Below are 13,893 nucleotides of genomic sequence, written 5' to 3'. Positions count from 1 at the left end.
ACCTTACGCTTGGGTGACACAGCCGCCCAGCTGATAGACCCGTTGCCCCACAGCACCAGAGACCCAGGTTTGATCCTGACCTCAGGAGCTGTCTGTGTGGAGTTTGCATGTTCTCCCTGTGACCACATGAGATTCCTTAGTCTAGGTGCTCTGTTTCTTCCCACCAAAGACATGTAGGTTAATTGACCTCTGTATAAAATTGCCCCTAAAGAGTAGGGAATGATTGAGAATGTTGGTTAACATAGCACTGGCGTGACTGGGTGATTGTTGGTTAGCATAGACTCAGTGGGCCAAAGGGCCTGTTTCCATGCTATATCTCAACATTAAATCAAATTAGATGTTGCCGGAGTGTAATCATGAAGCACCTCTTACTTCCCACAAAGTAATTGTGATTGTAATCAATTTATTAGCCAAGTATGTAAAAACATACAAGGAATTTGATTTGCCACACAGTCATACCAAAAAGGCAACAAGACACGCAACTACATAAAAATTAACATAAACATCCACCACAGCGCACTGTGATGGAAGGCACTAACGTATTATCTTCTTTCCTCCTTCGACCGCCCCGACTGCCGATAGTTCGACTGGGGTCGGGGCAGTTGAACTATCGGCAGTCGGGGCGGTCGAAGCCCCCGCGTTGGGGCGGTCAAAGCTCCAGCGGTTGGAGCTCCCAAAATCGATCCCTGACAAAGGGATCGCAAGTTCCACGATGTTAAGTCTGCAGTGCGGTCGGAGATATGATACGGAAAAGTTGCATCTCCGTCGAGGAAAGAGATAATAAAAAGTTTCCCCCACCCCTGACATAATACAAAAGTAAAGATACAATAAAACATACATTTCACAACAGACTTAAAACAACAAAAGAAGAAAAGGACGAGACAGACTGTTGGCGAGGCTGCCGTCGTACGGCGCCACACGGTGGAAATCTCTCTCCAAAAACTGTGGGTTAATCACAATGTTGATTAACCCATTGAAACCGAGGTTGCCGTTGGATTAATGAAATGAAGTAGCACGGGTTGATGGACTTTAGATGTCAGTCAACCATGATCAAACTGTACAATGGAGCAGAAACAAGGATGGCCTTTGTCTGCTCATGTGTTTGTGCAGGCAGTGGAAAATTGGATAGAGAGGAATGCAAATCCATGCAGGACCTGCCCTGTTTTTCCATACTTGAAGGAAATTAAATGTTCTCGCTTATTCTGTGATTCCTATTCCTAATGCATTTTAAAACCAAATTACATGCTTTGTTTTAATTCTGTTTTCCAGTCCTTCATTTTAAAGCCCTTTCTCTTCCTTGTTCACCCAGGTTTCACAATAACCTTTTTAAGTGATTATTTGTTCCAGTTACCTTGCCTTTGTTTAATCCCTGCAAACCCCATTCTCCAATGAAACCAAACAAGATCTTTTCCTGCATAATGACTCTATTGTGTGATTTTAATGTGAGTTGGCACCAGAGATTCTCTCTAAACAAATTAAAAATTCAATCAATGTTACCTTTTTTTTATTTGTTGAGGTGCCAGAAATCATTTTATAAGGTGCCTATGTTTTTGCTTGTTTCCTGGTGACGGGTTGAGAGACAAAGTGTTATTAATGACATTGGATGTTAAATGTAATTATATTTATATCTACTGTATACCAGGTAGCAATCACCAGCGATCCACACAGAACTTACATCAGAGTTCAGATACAATCCCAGAGCAGAAGAGACCTACAAAATGGCCATGAATTTGCATTCATTAAGGTAACAGTGATAAATTGATTATTTCTGAAGTTCTCTGTTTTATCTGTAATGATAAAGCATGTTTTTGACCTGATAGTTTTAATATTATTTCATTCAATATCTTGGTAAGCCACTAACCACGTTGATATTATTAAAGTACTACTTTTTGTTTATAATTCTGATTTTTTTTTTTCATTTTGGAGAAAATGTCATTAACTCCAATTTGAAATCGCACAGACCCTGGGCTTGAACATTAATTTTGTTTTATGCTGGGGAATTATGATACCAGCCAAACAACCCATAGCTCCTAAATTTGAATCCTTTCAATGGTTGTTGCTGCTTTCATTGTCACATGTGCGAAGTACAAACGCTGAGTGAAATTCTTTTCTTACAACCTGATTAGCAAATTTGTACAGAAACAGTCTACTGATCCCACATGCAAGTGGTGCCATTTTCAGAGTCCACTCCATGCTCGAGGTATCTCACTATATATGGATCATAATATACAAATATCTTATGGATCATAATATACAAATATCTTATGGATCATAATATACAAATATCTTATGGATCATAATATACAAATACCTTATGGATCATAATATACAAATATCTTATGGATCATAATATACAAATATCTCACTATAGTAACCAATGAAACTTTTGATTTAAAGTTTTTTGACCAATGACTGTTGGATTTCCAAACCTATTGAAAATAGCAATCTTGTGTTATCAGTGCAGAATTTATTTGGATTTTGTTAAATCTGTTTCAAAAGTTGAGCATTGGATTTCTTGCAGGCAAACTGAAGTGTTGTCATTCTGTTCCTGTAGGTGAATGATGAAGTTTTGCTCTTTGTGAAGCCGGGGTTGTTTGTTATCACAGTAGATGCATGCTCTGGAGAGATATTGGGCAGACAGCACTTTGACACGGCCCAAACACTGCCAATGGCTGACTCTATAGCTAATTACATCCAAGCAATTATTCCAGAAAGGTGAGCAGATGGTCAATTATCTATTTTTCATAAAATGCCGACTGTCAATGTGAAAGCAGCTGTGAAAATGTGGATAGACCAATAGTCATCCTCTTCCAAGACTGGGAATGAGAATGCTACACAGCACGAAGATAACCATCTATAGTCCACAGCAGTTCAAGTTTGTGAAGAGACAACTTGAAGATAAATTGTATAACCTTCTATACACATAATTTAACTGAACTGGGACAGGATCATAATATACAAGACCTCCAAAATGGTTCATTTTACAAGTCAATTATCTGATTTTTCCATTCATTCTAAATCTTCCCATTACCTATGTTCAGATATGTTTGTTCTATATATTCTTCTATTCTGAAATTTGTTATATTATTCAGACTTCTTTTATTAAGTTTTCTTATTGGTTTATTTAGCTTTTTTCCCCTAATTGTGCTTGGTGAGTACAGGAAGGATACATGTAAACAACTAGTTATCTGATGACTATATTTTCTGTTGAAGATCTGTATTTCTGCACTTTCTTCTCTGATATCTTCAGAATCTTGCTAATGAAGGAACATGTGTGACTTTCAGGTTGAGGCCCTATATCAGGACTGTGTCTCCATTCTCTACCTCTTGATTGTCATGATGTGGTATGTCGTATCAGCACCAATGTGCGGCATGATATATTTTGCCGAGGTCCACGTTATTCATAACATTGCCAAACAGGAGATCCATATGTTGCCAATAGGAGATACTGTATATGACTTAATTGGGGACTGAGCTATTTCTTTAGCCATGCTGACTTACGGGCATTAACCATTTTGGAAAGAATGTCTTCTAACTGATTTAACAATGAACTTTGCTCATCCTTGTTATTAGTTTCTTTTTTTGTTCTGTTTCCTTTGCAGATCAATTACCCTGGTCTGTTCAAGGGGAGTTTACGCCTGGCCACTAAACCGTGTCTCTTCAGCTTTTCTCAGGATAGGTGCTGCAAAGCCCATCAAATTTTTCATGGAAGGTAATTTTTTTAGTTTGTGCTGGTTCTCCATTTAAAAAAAAAGCAATATTGATGATAAATAATACAGTGTCCTGGGAAAGTATTGATAACAATATTGTTGAAATATCGTATGTCATAATGGGTAGTAGAACTTAAAATGTTATTGTTCAAGAACTGATTATGAAGATCCTAGCTTTTATAAGAGGTAGATAAAAATGCTGGAGAAACTCAGTGGGTGCGGGCAGCATCTATGGAGCGAAGGAAATGGGCAACGTTTCGGGCCGAAACCCTTCTTTTATAAACCTTCCCCCCCCCCCCCCCCCCCTCACATGTTCCTTCTTTAGTCAGAGGGTGGTGAATCTGTGGAATTCTTTGCCACAGAAGGCTGTGGAGGCAAAGTCAGTGGATATATTTAAGGCAGAGATGGATAGATTCTTGATTAGTACGGGTGTTGGGGGTTATGGGGAGAAGGCAGGAGAATGGGGTTAAGAGGGAGAGATAGATCAGCCATGATTGAATGGCGGAGTAGACTTGATGTGCCGAATGGCCTAATTCTACCCATATCACTTATGATCTTATGATAATAATACTCACTACATTGTCTGAAAAGTCACATTGGAAGTTGTGAATTTAGTGCATTAAATTAACATTAACTCCGGAAATTTGCTCTTATTGCTAAGAACCAGAACTAGAGGAAGTCATCGCTCTTGTTCCCATCGTATTGGAAATTTTACAGCAGAAAGGAGATTACATTCTATTGCATTAAGGCAGTGTTTGTCCAGAGATATTGGCAAATTTCAGAATCATTCAAAAAGTTTTAACTTCTGTCAACATTTTAACATGAATATCACTTAATGTGGATTCATCTTAGCTGATGATTTTATGCTTTCTGCGGGAACAAAACAAATGACATGCCAAGAAGTTAATCTGGCATATGTAAATTATAAAAGGCTGCAATTAGTTACCAGTTTTGAATTCATTTTTGCTTGTTAATATGTTGACATAGGTGCTTTCCCAATTCTCGGAAAGAAAAACTAACTGACTTTGCCAAACTGAGGAATACCAAGCAAGGAGGATTGCAAAAGAGTATTTCACCATGTCATCGGAGATGTCCTCATTCTTTAGGAAACGGGAGTTCCCCATTTCCATTATAGATGAGGCTCTCATTAGGGACTCCTCGATATCCTGCAGCTCCGCTCTTACTCCCCCTCCGGCCATTTGTAACAAGGACAGAGTCCCCCTTGTCCTCACCTTCCACCCCATCAGCCGTCGCATACAGCAAATAACCCTCCAATATTTTGGCCACCTCCAACGTGATCCCACTATTGGCCACATCTTCCCATCTCCACCCCTTTCTGCTCTCCACAGAGACCGTTCCCTCCACAACTCCCTGGTCAAATTGTCCCTTCCCACCCAAACCACCCCCTCCCCAGGTACTTTCCCCTGCAACCGCAGGAGATGCAACACCTGTCCCATTACCTCCCCCCTCGACTCCATCCAAGGACCCAAACAGTCTTTTCAGGTGAGGCAGAAGTTCACTTGCACCTTCTCCAACCACATCTACTGTATCCACTGTTCCAGGTGTCAACTCCTGTACAGCGGCGAGACCAAGCGTAAGCTCGGCGATCATTTTGTTGAACACGTCGGCTCAGTCCGCCTTAACCTATCTGATCTCCCGGTTGCTCACCACTTTAACTCCCATTCCCATTCCCAATCTGACCTTTCTGTCCTGGGCCTCCCCCATTGTCAGAGTGAGGCCCAGCACAAATTGAAGGAACAGCACCTCATATTTTACTTGGGTAGATTACACCCCAGCGGTATGAACATTGACTTCAAATAGCCCTTGCTTTCCCTCTCTCTCCATCCCCTCCCTCTTCCCAGTTCTCCAACCTGTCCTACCGTCTCCGACTACATTCTATCCCTGTCCCGCCCACTCCCCTGACATCAGACTGAAGAAGGGTCTCGACCCGAAACGTCACCCATTCCTTCTATCCAACGATGCTGCCTGTCCCGCTGAGTTACTCCAGCATTTTGTGTCTACCAAAGAGTATTGCACGTTGGCTTAAAACAATAGATAGAAAATGGTTAAGCAGATACGATTCCAGGACTGCAGTCTGGACTATAGGTCCTCCACACTCAGTATGCTGCACTTGTCAACATTTGCTTACCAATTACATTCCAGTACAATACTGATGGAGGCCGGTTAATTCAATATTTTTCATTTGTTTAAAATCAAATGGTCTGTTACTACCATAAATTGATCATTTATCAGTTATAATCACCCATCAACTCGTGTTTTTGGATGGGCTCCAATCACTGTATCGAGGGATGACATTTGGAAGCACGTCAGACCAATTAATATCAACCATTGGCTGTGTGTAGGAGAACGAAAATCTGTAATCTTATAAGAGACCAGTTGGATGCTGTGAAGAGGGGAATAAATGTTTTATTCTGTCGAAACATATAACCTCGCTCTTTTGCTCACTCTTCTGAAATCTCCTCTGCTGCTCAATATAGACATTTAACAATCCAAAGGTATTTGGGTAAAAGATTTATAATGCATTCCATGAGCCAGTAAATTGTTCCCTTTTGCCTTCTTCTTAAACTTAAAGCTTTGTTCATAGATTTTTAGTTTATATATATATTTTTAATATTACCCTGTACGGTATTTTTTTCAAACAAGTAAGAATTACAAATACTGAACACTACATTTGTTTAAGTATATAGCTGATATCTGAATATGGAAAGACTGAAATTAACAATAAATTGTTCCTTTCTGATTTTAGGAAGTTTTGCTATGTTAGGTTTCAAGGGCCAGCTGACACCAGCATGGATTAAAATTATAAGCCACAGTGTTGGGCAGCTGGCTGCCTCCGTGCAGCAGTATGTTCCATTGAAACTACATGAATACGGCTGTCCTGGAAAACTGAAGGAAAATCGGAAAGATTTAAAGTTGTTTCAAGACTTAATGTCTCCATTCTAATTTATGACTAATGACAAGAAAGGGAGAGAATTTGTTGACATACTGACATTTTTTGTATCATTTCTTTAAATAAATATTATGTACATGAGTAGTGAGTAAATGGTTTTACTTAAAGGTAAATTAACTTGATGTAATATAACTGTGGAGATGAGCATACAATATTTTTGTTATTCATAGTTTTATTTTGTTGGTCATATGGAAAGCGATTTGTCATTCTAAGAAATGAACAGTTTCCATAAAATGGACAAATGCAGTTCTGGTGATATACAAACAAAAGTAGATGTATTCATGTGCTTGTTGATCTTTGGGGACATGATGTACTTTCTAGCGTTCAACTACAAAATGCTCAGTTTTGCGCTTTGTTTTTAACCCCGAGTATGTGGGAATAAATCTTGAATTGTTCACGAGAGTGGTGGTAATTATGAAAAGTAGTAATTATGAAAAGTAGAACTGTTCATATATCTCAAAACTTGTAAGTGGTACCCTAAACCCCAGTGGTTTATAATATTGAAATCCTGTTGGCATTCATGACATCTGATGTAAAATGAATGAAGTATGCATGCGGCTAATTTATGGTATAGATCTTTTCAGATTTGCATTAAGCATGGTTCCTGCAAACAGAACTTCCTGAAGATTCATTTGAAAACTAGCTGGGTTTACAGTGATGAGATATAAAGATTGGGTGTAGATTGTAATGCAGAACCAATATAACCCAAGTATATGCAGCATGAATGTTACCATTAGCATTATGTATATGGAGAGTTTTCTGCTTTGTCACCCTTCAGATTTGCATCTTTGGATGATGTAGATGATACAGTTATCATTAAAGCTGTGTTTTGAATACAGAACACATATTTAAAGCTGAAATACATTTATATGAATGACATAAATCAAATTATGTGTTGAGTTAAATTTGTAGCTTGCCTCAGTAGAAACTAATTGTATGCAGATTTATTTACAGAAAATAAGCTTGGTTCCTAATTTTTGCTCACTGCTCGGTTTTACTGAGTTACTCCAGCACTTTATGTCTTTATTTACTTCCCTTACTCTTGTACCCAATCCCAACCAAACGAGGGCAAGCATAACATATGCTTCTTTACCACTCCTTTTATTTAGGCTGCCATTTTCAGGGAGCTATGGACTTGGACCCTAAGGTGCTACTGTAGCACCTCATAGAATCATGGAGTGAAACAGCATGAAAACAGGCCATTCAGCCCACGGAGTCTGCACCAACCAACAACCACCCGTTGTCACCAATTCTAAATTAATCCCATTTATCGTTCTCCCCTCCTTCTCATCAACTCCTCTTAGTTTCCACCATTTATCAATGTACCTTTGCCCTACAAACCCGCACATCTTTGAGCTGTGGTTCCAATCAGGTCCCAGTGACTTACTTAATGCTCAAAGTAGCAACCTGAGAACAAGAGAATAGCAAGCACACTGACGTTTTATACATTGCAGGCAATAATTTCCATGGGCTTAATGAAGGAAATGTTTTCGCCCCCAAGTTATACAAAATGACACTGTCAGAAAATGTGTTAGATTTATTAGTGTTTTGTTGAGATTGAAGCTGAAAGCTCCAATTGTGCTTTTGGGAACCACCATAATATATAAACAAAAATCCTAAGCCTTTAAGATCTGTAAATATTTGTGTGCAAAAGTTTCATCATTCCTACCCGTCAGCGCTGCCAATATGGAGTTTGCACATTCTCCATGGCTGCATGGCTTTCCCCAAAAGTGCTCCAGCTTCCTCCAGTCATCACAAAGATATGTGTGTTGGTCGGTTAATTGACCACTGTTCCTGGTGCTTAAGTAGAACAATGTGTGTAAGTTGTGTGAAGCGAATATAAATGGGATCAGTGCAGGACTGGTGTAAGTGAGTGCTTGATTGTCGACCTGGACTTGATGGTGCTGAAGAGCCAATTTCCATGCTGTGTTTGTGACTCTGACTCCAATTTTAGAGGCTGAAAACTATAATGATAATTAACCTTGGGCAAGAGAAAAACGAAGTGATCCATTCTTTAGAAAATCTATTGGAGTTCAACAAGCAGTTATAGATACCATTGGCCAGATTCATTGCAACTTGGAAGTTGATCTGAAGTGTAGTATAGAGTCTGTTAAGGGCCTCATAAAAATCTGTTAATGTGAGTTCACGGACTAACAGTATCCCTATATCTTATAAACCAAGTTGAATACTTTCATATTGTACAATGAAATTTAGATTCTTCCAATGCCTACAAAATGATCATTTTTACTGTGATAGTTTTCTACCATTTGTATAATTTTAGGGATCTTTCCTGAAGTATATACCAAATAGTTTTAGAATTTAATTTTTGAACAAAATAATTGATGCTTACTACGCTGCTGATAATTTCTGTAACAAATGTCCATTCTCTGACGAGATGTTCCTTCAGATAAAATGAAAATCCTTTCCTGACCTGCCTGCCTGCACCCCCCCCCCCCCCCCCCCCCCCCCCCAATTCAATCACCAACATAAATTTAAGATTTTCATCCCAGTGTTTACATCCATTCATGCCTCTGCCTCTCTCCTCCCCAAGGGACCCCAAGCATTCCCTTCTTTGAGCTCCCTCAATCCAACAACCTTCCTGCCTTCCATTTAAAACTTGTCCCTGCTGAAGCTCTTGGTCACCTTTCCAAATGTTCCCCTCATTAGCTAAGTATCCACTTACCATTTTTATTGCTCTGAAGGACTTAAAGGTACCGGTACTTTATATATTTTAAGATTCTTTGTTAAAATTTCTGCTTTTCATGAATCTAATGCAAATTTACCTCAAATTTGTCATAGTGTTTCGGGAGATTTGCCCAAGTTTGGTGCTGAATGTAAAATTTGCAATAGCCGGCAGCACTTTAGAAAGTGTTTAAGGTTTACTTTAAACATATCTGCTAATATATTTGAGATTGGTAACTGTGCACTTGCAAATATACTTATTATCAAGCTATCTGTATCAATGTCTGGTCCATCACCTGCCAATAACAATGTTAAGTAAATGGAAATCATTTTATACCATGCATGACTACTCATTGTTTCCTTTATAAGTTTAATATATTTTTTTAAACGTCTAATAGTGTCAAAGTTATTAGCATCCAAAATTGAAATGTTTCTTATGGATGGAGCGGTGAAGCTGGAAACATTCTCTGTGGTACAAATAAGGTTATGATGAAGCTTGAAAGAAGTGTTTAGAATTATAAAATTAGTTGAATGATTAAGCAGAGCGGAATATAAATTGTGGCGACTGGCAGAAGAACCAAAACTATCATGTGGGGCAATCTTTTTACTAAGCAAATGGTTAGTGTGTGGAAGAGGAAAATCTCCTTGCACGAATTATAAGTTTGATTTAAAACCCACAGATCTGAAACATTAACTCTGTTTCTGTCTTCACAGATGCTGCCCGACCTGCTAAGTTTTTACAGCACATTTGTATTTCAGATTTCCAGCATCAGCAGTTTTTAACTTTCCAATTGTGAAATACCCATTGAGCTCACTTCAGCAATATTATGTACAGGTCTGGTCTCCTAACCTTAGGAAGAATAGAAAGTGCAGCAAAAGGTTCACCCGAATTAAGTCCAGGGTAGGTCCTAAATCTTCCAGTTTAGAAAAGTAAATGGCGTTTTCCAACACAAAAACAATATTTTTGGCCCACAATGTCCAGTATGCCATTTTATTGGCAAGTTATTTATTCCAGGTAATTTCATTAAAATGTACACATTTTTTATGGGGCTTAAGCTAAAAACAAACTGTTGGAGGATCTCAGCTGGTCCGGCAGCCTCTGTAGAGGGAGTTAACTTTTATGGGATTTAATTAGCGAGATTGAGGGTCATATTTTCCTTTGCTAGGGTGGGGGTTTCAAACTGAAGAGCTAGCCATTCAGGACAACGATGAGAAGACATTTGGAAATCACAAAATTGCAGATGCAGTAATCTGAAACTATTATCTAGGAATTCTGAGACTGACCCTAATGAGAAACATTAATCACAATTTCTCATTCCACATAAGCTGATTGACTGAGTTCTTCAAGCAATTTTTGTTTGTGCTATGAGAAGAAATGTCGTCATTAGGAGAGTAGTGAATTCTATAACAAAAAGGACCACAGGGTCTCAGTCACTGGATATGTCCAAGACCAACACATTTTTGAATGTGAAGGGAATCAGGAAATGTGGGGTTAGTGCAAGAATGTGGTGGTAAAGTAAAAGAGTGGCCATGATCTCGCTGAGTTTAATTTAGTTTTTTATTGTCACACGTACAGAGGTACAATGAAAAGCTTTTTGTCGCATTCTATCCAGTCAGCGAAAAGAACATTTGTGACTATACACAGCCGTCCACAGTGTACAGTTACAGAAAATAAGATATAACGTATGAGGGTATCAAAGAAGGAAAAGAATGGCCTACTCTTGCTTTCTATGTGCTTATGGAATTCACTGCCCTTGATAGTCATGGAGGTAGATTCAATTGAGAGTGGGGCAAGGAATGGAAAGGAAAGTATTTTAAAGGCTTTGTGGAGAAAGTGGAGTCTTGGAAGCACTTGGATTGCAGTCAATAGTGTAAATGACCACCTATCGTGCTGTGCCATTGCCATTCTGAGAACTAGGTTCTTATTGAAAGATTTAAAGGTGCCAAGCCAGTCACCATACTCAATGTCACCTGCAGTCCACTGAAGGCACCCTGATCACGGGGGATCGCAACTCAGTTTCTGTGGCTTGCTGTGCAAGAAAAAAAACAATCTGTCTTGTATGATCTGAGTCTCCTTGGCTTTTCAAAGAAGGTTTTAACCCTGCAAGGTAGAAGGCAAAGGGGTAGATAACATTTTTTCATCACTTTGCTCAAAATTATTGTAAACATCAAATTAGAAGTGATATGTTTAAATTATTCAAAAAATATTTACTTTGTTTTTGGTAGTTTTTAATTATCTCCCCAAGTATAATACATTGAAACAGCAGCTTTATCAATGGGATAAAGCTTTGCCTTCCACTGCAGTCCATCTGAAGCATGGGAAGACCTATACGAGAGGTTTTCCATATCCTGCCCAGGTAACCTCGGCAGTGTTTCTTGGTTGTAGATATAGATCTGTCCGTAGTTGCTTACGAAATGTACTGCTTTCAAAAAGTGGTGCAAATGAATTGTAGAAACTTAAGTTGCACGATATCTAACCTGCAGTTAGAATCATGCTGCCCTTTCAACTGGGTTTAGCTGATTTTTGGGCAAATTTGCTGTGTAACTTTCAAACCTATTAGGGACCCAGATCTGTGAATTCAGGGCAGCATAGCGGTGCAGTGGTGGAGTTGCTGCTTTTCAGCGTGAGAGACCCGGTTTTGATTCTGACTACGGGTGCTGTCTGTATGGAGTTTGTACATTCTTCCTGTGACCGCGTGGGATTTCTCTGGGTTCTCCTGTTTCCTCCCACATTCAAAAGACGTACAGGTTTATAGGTTAATTGGCTTATGTAAATTTTTCCTAGTGTGCAAGCCAGAACTAGTGTGTGGGTGATCACTGGTTGGCGCAGACTCGGTCGGCCAAAGGGCCTGTTTCCATCTGAACCAAACTATAGTGCAGATAAATACATTTTCAGCTTTTCAACGCAGTACGAGATATTGTGGGTAACACCCAACTTGTAGAGGTACATATGGCTTCACAGTATAATAAAAAGGAACTGCAGATGCTGGTAAAGATATACACACAATGTTGAAGTAACTTAGCAGGTCAGGCAGCACCTCTGGAGAACATGGATAGGTGATGTTTTGGATCGGCTCTGAAGAAGGACCCCAATCCAAAAAAATCATGTATCCATGTTCTCCAGAGATACTGCCTGACCCGCTGAGTTAATCCAGTGTTTTGTGTCTATCATGGCTTTAATGTTATTATTAGTCTCCATAAATGTTACATAGAAAATAGGTGCAGGAGGAGGCTATTCAGCCCTTCAAGCCAGCACCGCCATTCATTGTGATAGTGGCTGATCGTCCCCAATCAATAACCCGTTCCTGCCTTCTCCCCATATCCCTTGATTCCACTAGCCCTGTTGAGTAGCTGATTCTGATGGATCTGACATTGTGATTTTGAGGGTTGTGATTTGTTTTTTAAAAACTGTTTTATGGACTACTTAAATTATGAGAATGATGGCATATAAGTACGTCATTTCTCGTTTTTTTTCCAAGTTATTGTACAGTCCTTCGGTCCATACTATGTACTTCAGCATTTATATTTATTACCAAAATTATTTCCTTTCAGTTCCTTGCCCTGATCCCTTTTGAGTTTTATGATTGAACCTGCCTCCATGACTAATAAGGCCAGTGAATTCCATAAGAACAGAACAAGTAACAGGAGTTGAAATATTGCCATTTCAGTCTATCCTCAGCATAACGTCAAAGTGAATATTTCCTATTTTAGAGATTAACTTCTGATTTAGTGTTTCTGAGGAACAGAATAAGTATCTTATCTGAATAAAATGTGTGGCATCAACTTTAAACTATGCCAGAACTGTGGGGAAACCAGTGCCTTGAGAAAAAGCAGCTGGTTTTAACCAGGACAGCAAGCTGAGACCTTGCTCTTTAAAATTAGTGTGTATTCAACTTTGAATTATTGCTGTTGCTAAAGATGTTTCTAAAGTGTGAGTGTGTAATTTATCTGCATCGCTCATGCGAGGCCTGAATTTGAAGATGATAGTTTAATATCTTGTCTGACGTTGGTTACAAAATGTACTGCTGCTGGGCTCATTTTCTGTGATGGAATTAAGATTCACTCAGCCAACTTATCGCCACTTTCGCAGCCTAGTAGAAATGTAGATAAATATTCCCCAACAATCAGCTGAAACGGGCATTAAAAATCATGTGTTTAAACTAATGATTTTTTTTATTGTTTTCATGCAGAGGTTTGGCCGTGAACAGCAGATCACTCTACATCCTACATCCAGCATACAACCAGACATTCAATGGCTCGTGGAAGCAGGAGAAATATAACAATGATGATGATAACAGACCTGTTCTGGAACATTGGGTGGCTGCTAACCCTAAACCTCACCATGTTATTTGCAGGTATGTGTTCCATTGAGATATCCAGTGTGAATGTTAAATTACTAATACGTAAGGTAAATTGCTGGAGAATCAGATTTTTTTTGTGCTAATTTTGAAAGTTACATGGCAAGAAAATTGATACTTTTAGGAGGAAATCACACACGAACGCGGTTAATCATCAAGAATTGCGCAGTTT

The 13,893-nt window shown here is 39.0% G+C and overlaps 2 protein-coding genes across 8 annotated transcripts in view; both read left to right on the top strand.

Moving 5' to 3' along the window:
• The window catches only part of LOC116991565 (cell surface hyaluronidase-like), a 73,863-nt gene extending 64,163 nt beyond the window's left edge, over positions 1–9,700 (top strand). For all 6 annotated transcript variants that reach the window (XM_033050268.1, XM_033050267.1, XM_033050262.1 and 3 more), the window contains 4 exons: positions 1,643–1,744; positions 2,555–2,715; positions 3,603–3,712; positions 6,478–9,700. In XM_033050268.1, the coding sequence (XP_032906159.1) occupies positions 1,643–1,744; positions 2,555–2,715; positions 3,603–3,712; positions 6,478–6,674 (570 nt within the window). In that variant the 3' untranslated portion in view covers positions 6,675–9,700. The remainder of the gene's footprint in view (positions 1–1,642; positions 1,745–2,554; positions 2,716–3,602; positions 3,713–6,477) is intronic.
• LOC116991566 (cell migration inducing hyaluronidase 1) overlaps positions 1–13,893 on the top strand; it is a 122,861-nt gene that overhangs the window by 35,076 nt on the left and 73,892 nt on the right. For both annotated transcript variants that reach the window (XM_033050270.1, XM_033050271.1), the window contains exon 2: positions 13,554–13,718. In XM_033050270.1, the coding sequence (XP_032906161.1) occupies positions 13,616–13,718 (103 nt within the window). In that variant the 5' untranslated portion in view covers positions 13,554–13,615. The remainder of the gene's footprint in view (positions 1–13,553; positions 13,719–13,893) is intronic.

This window comes from Amblyraja radiata, chromosome 34, assembly GCF_010909765.2.
Source record: "Amblyraja radiata isolate CabotCenter1 chromosome 34, sAmbRad1.1.pri, whole genome shotgun sequence".
Lineage (NCBI taxonomy): Eukaryota > Metazoa > Chordata > Chondrichthyes > Rajiformes > Rajidae > Amblyraja > Amblyraja radiata.
The sequence above is the reverse complement of the archived record's forward strand: the minus strand, read 5'-3'. Positions and strand labels throughout refer to the sequence as shown.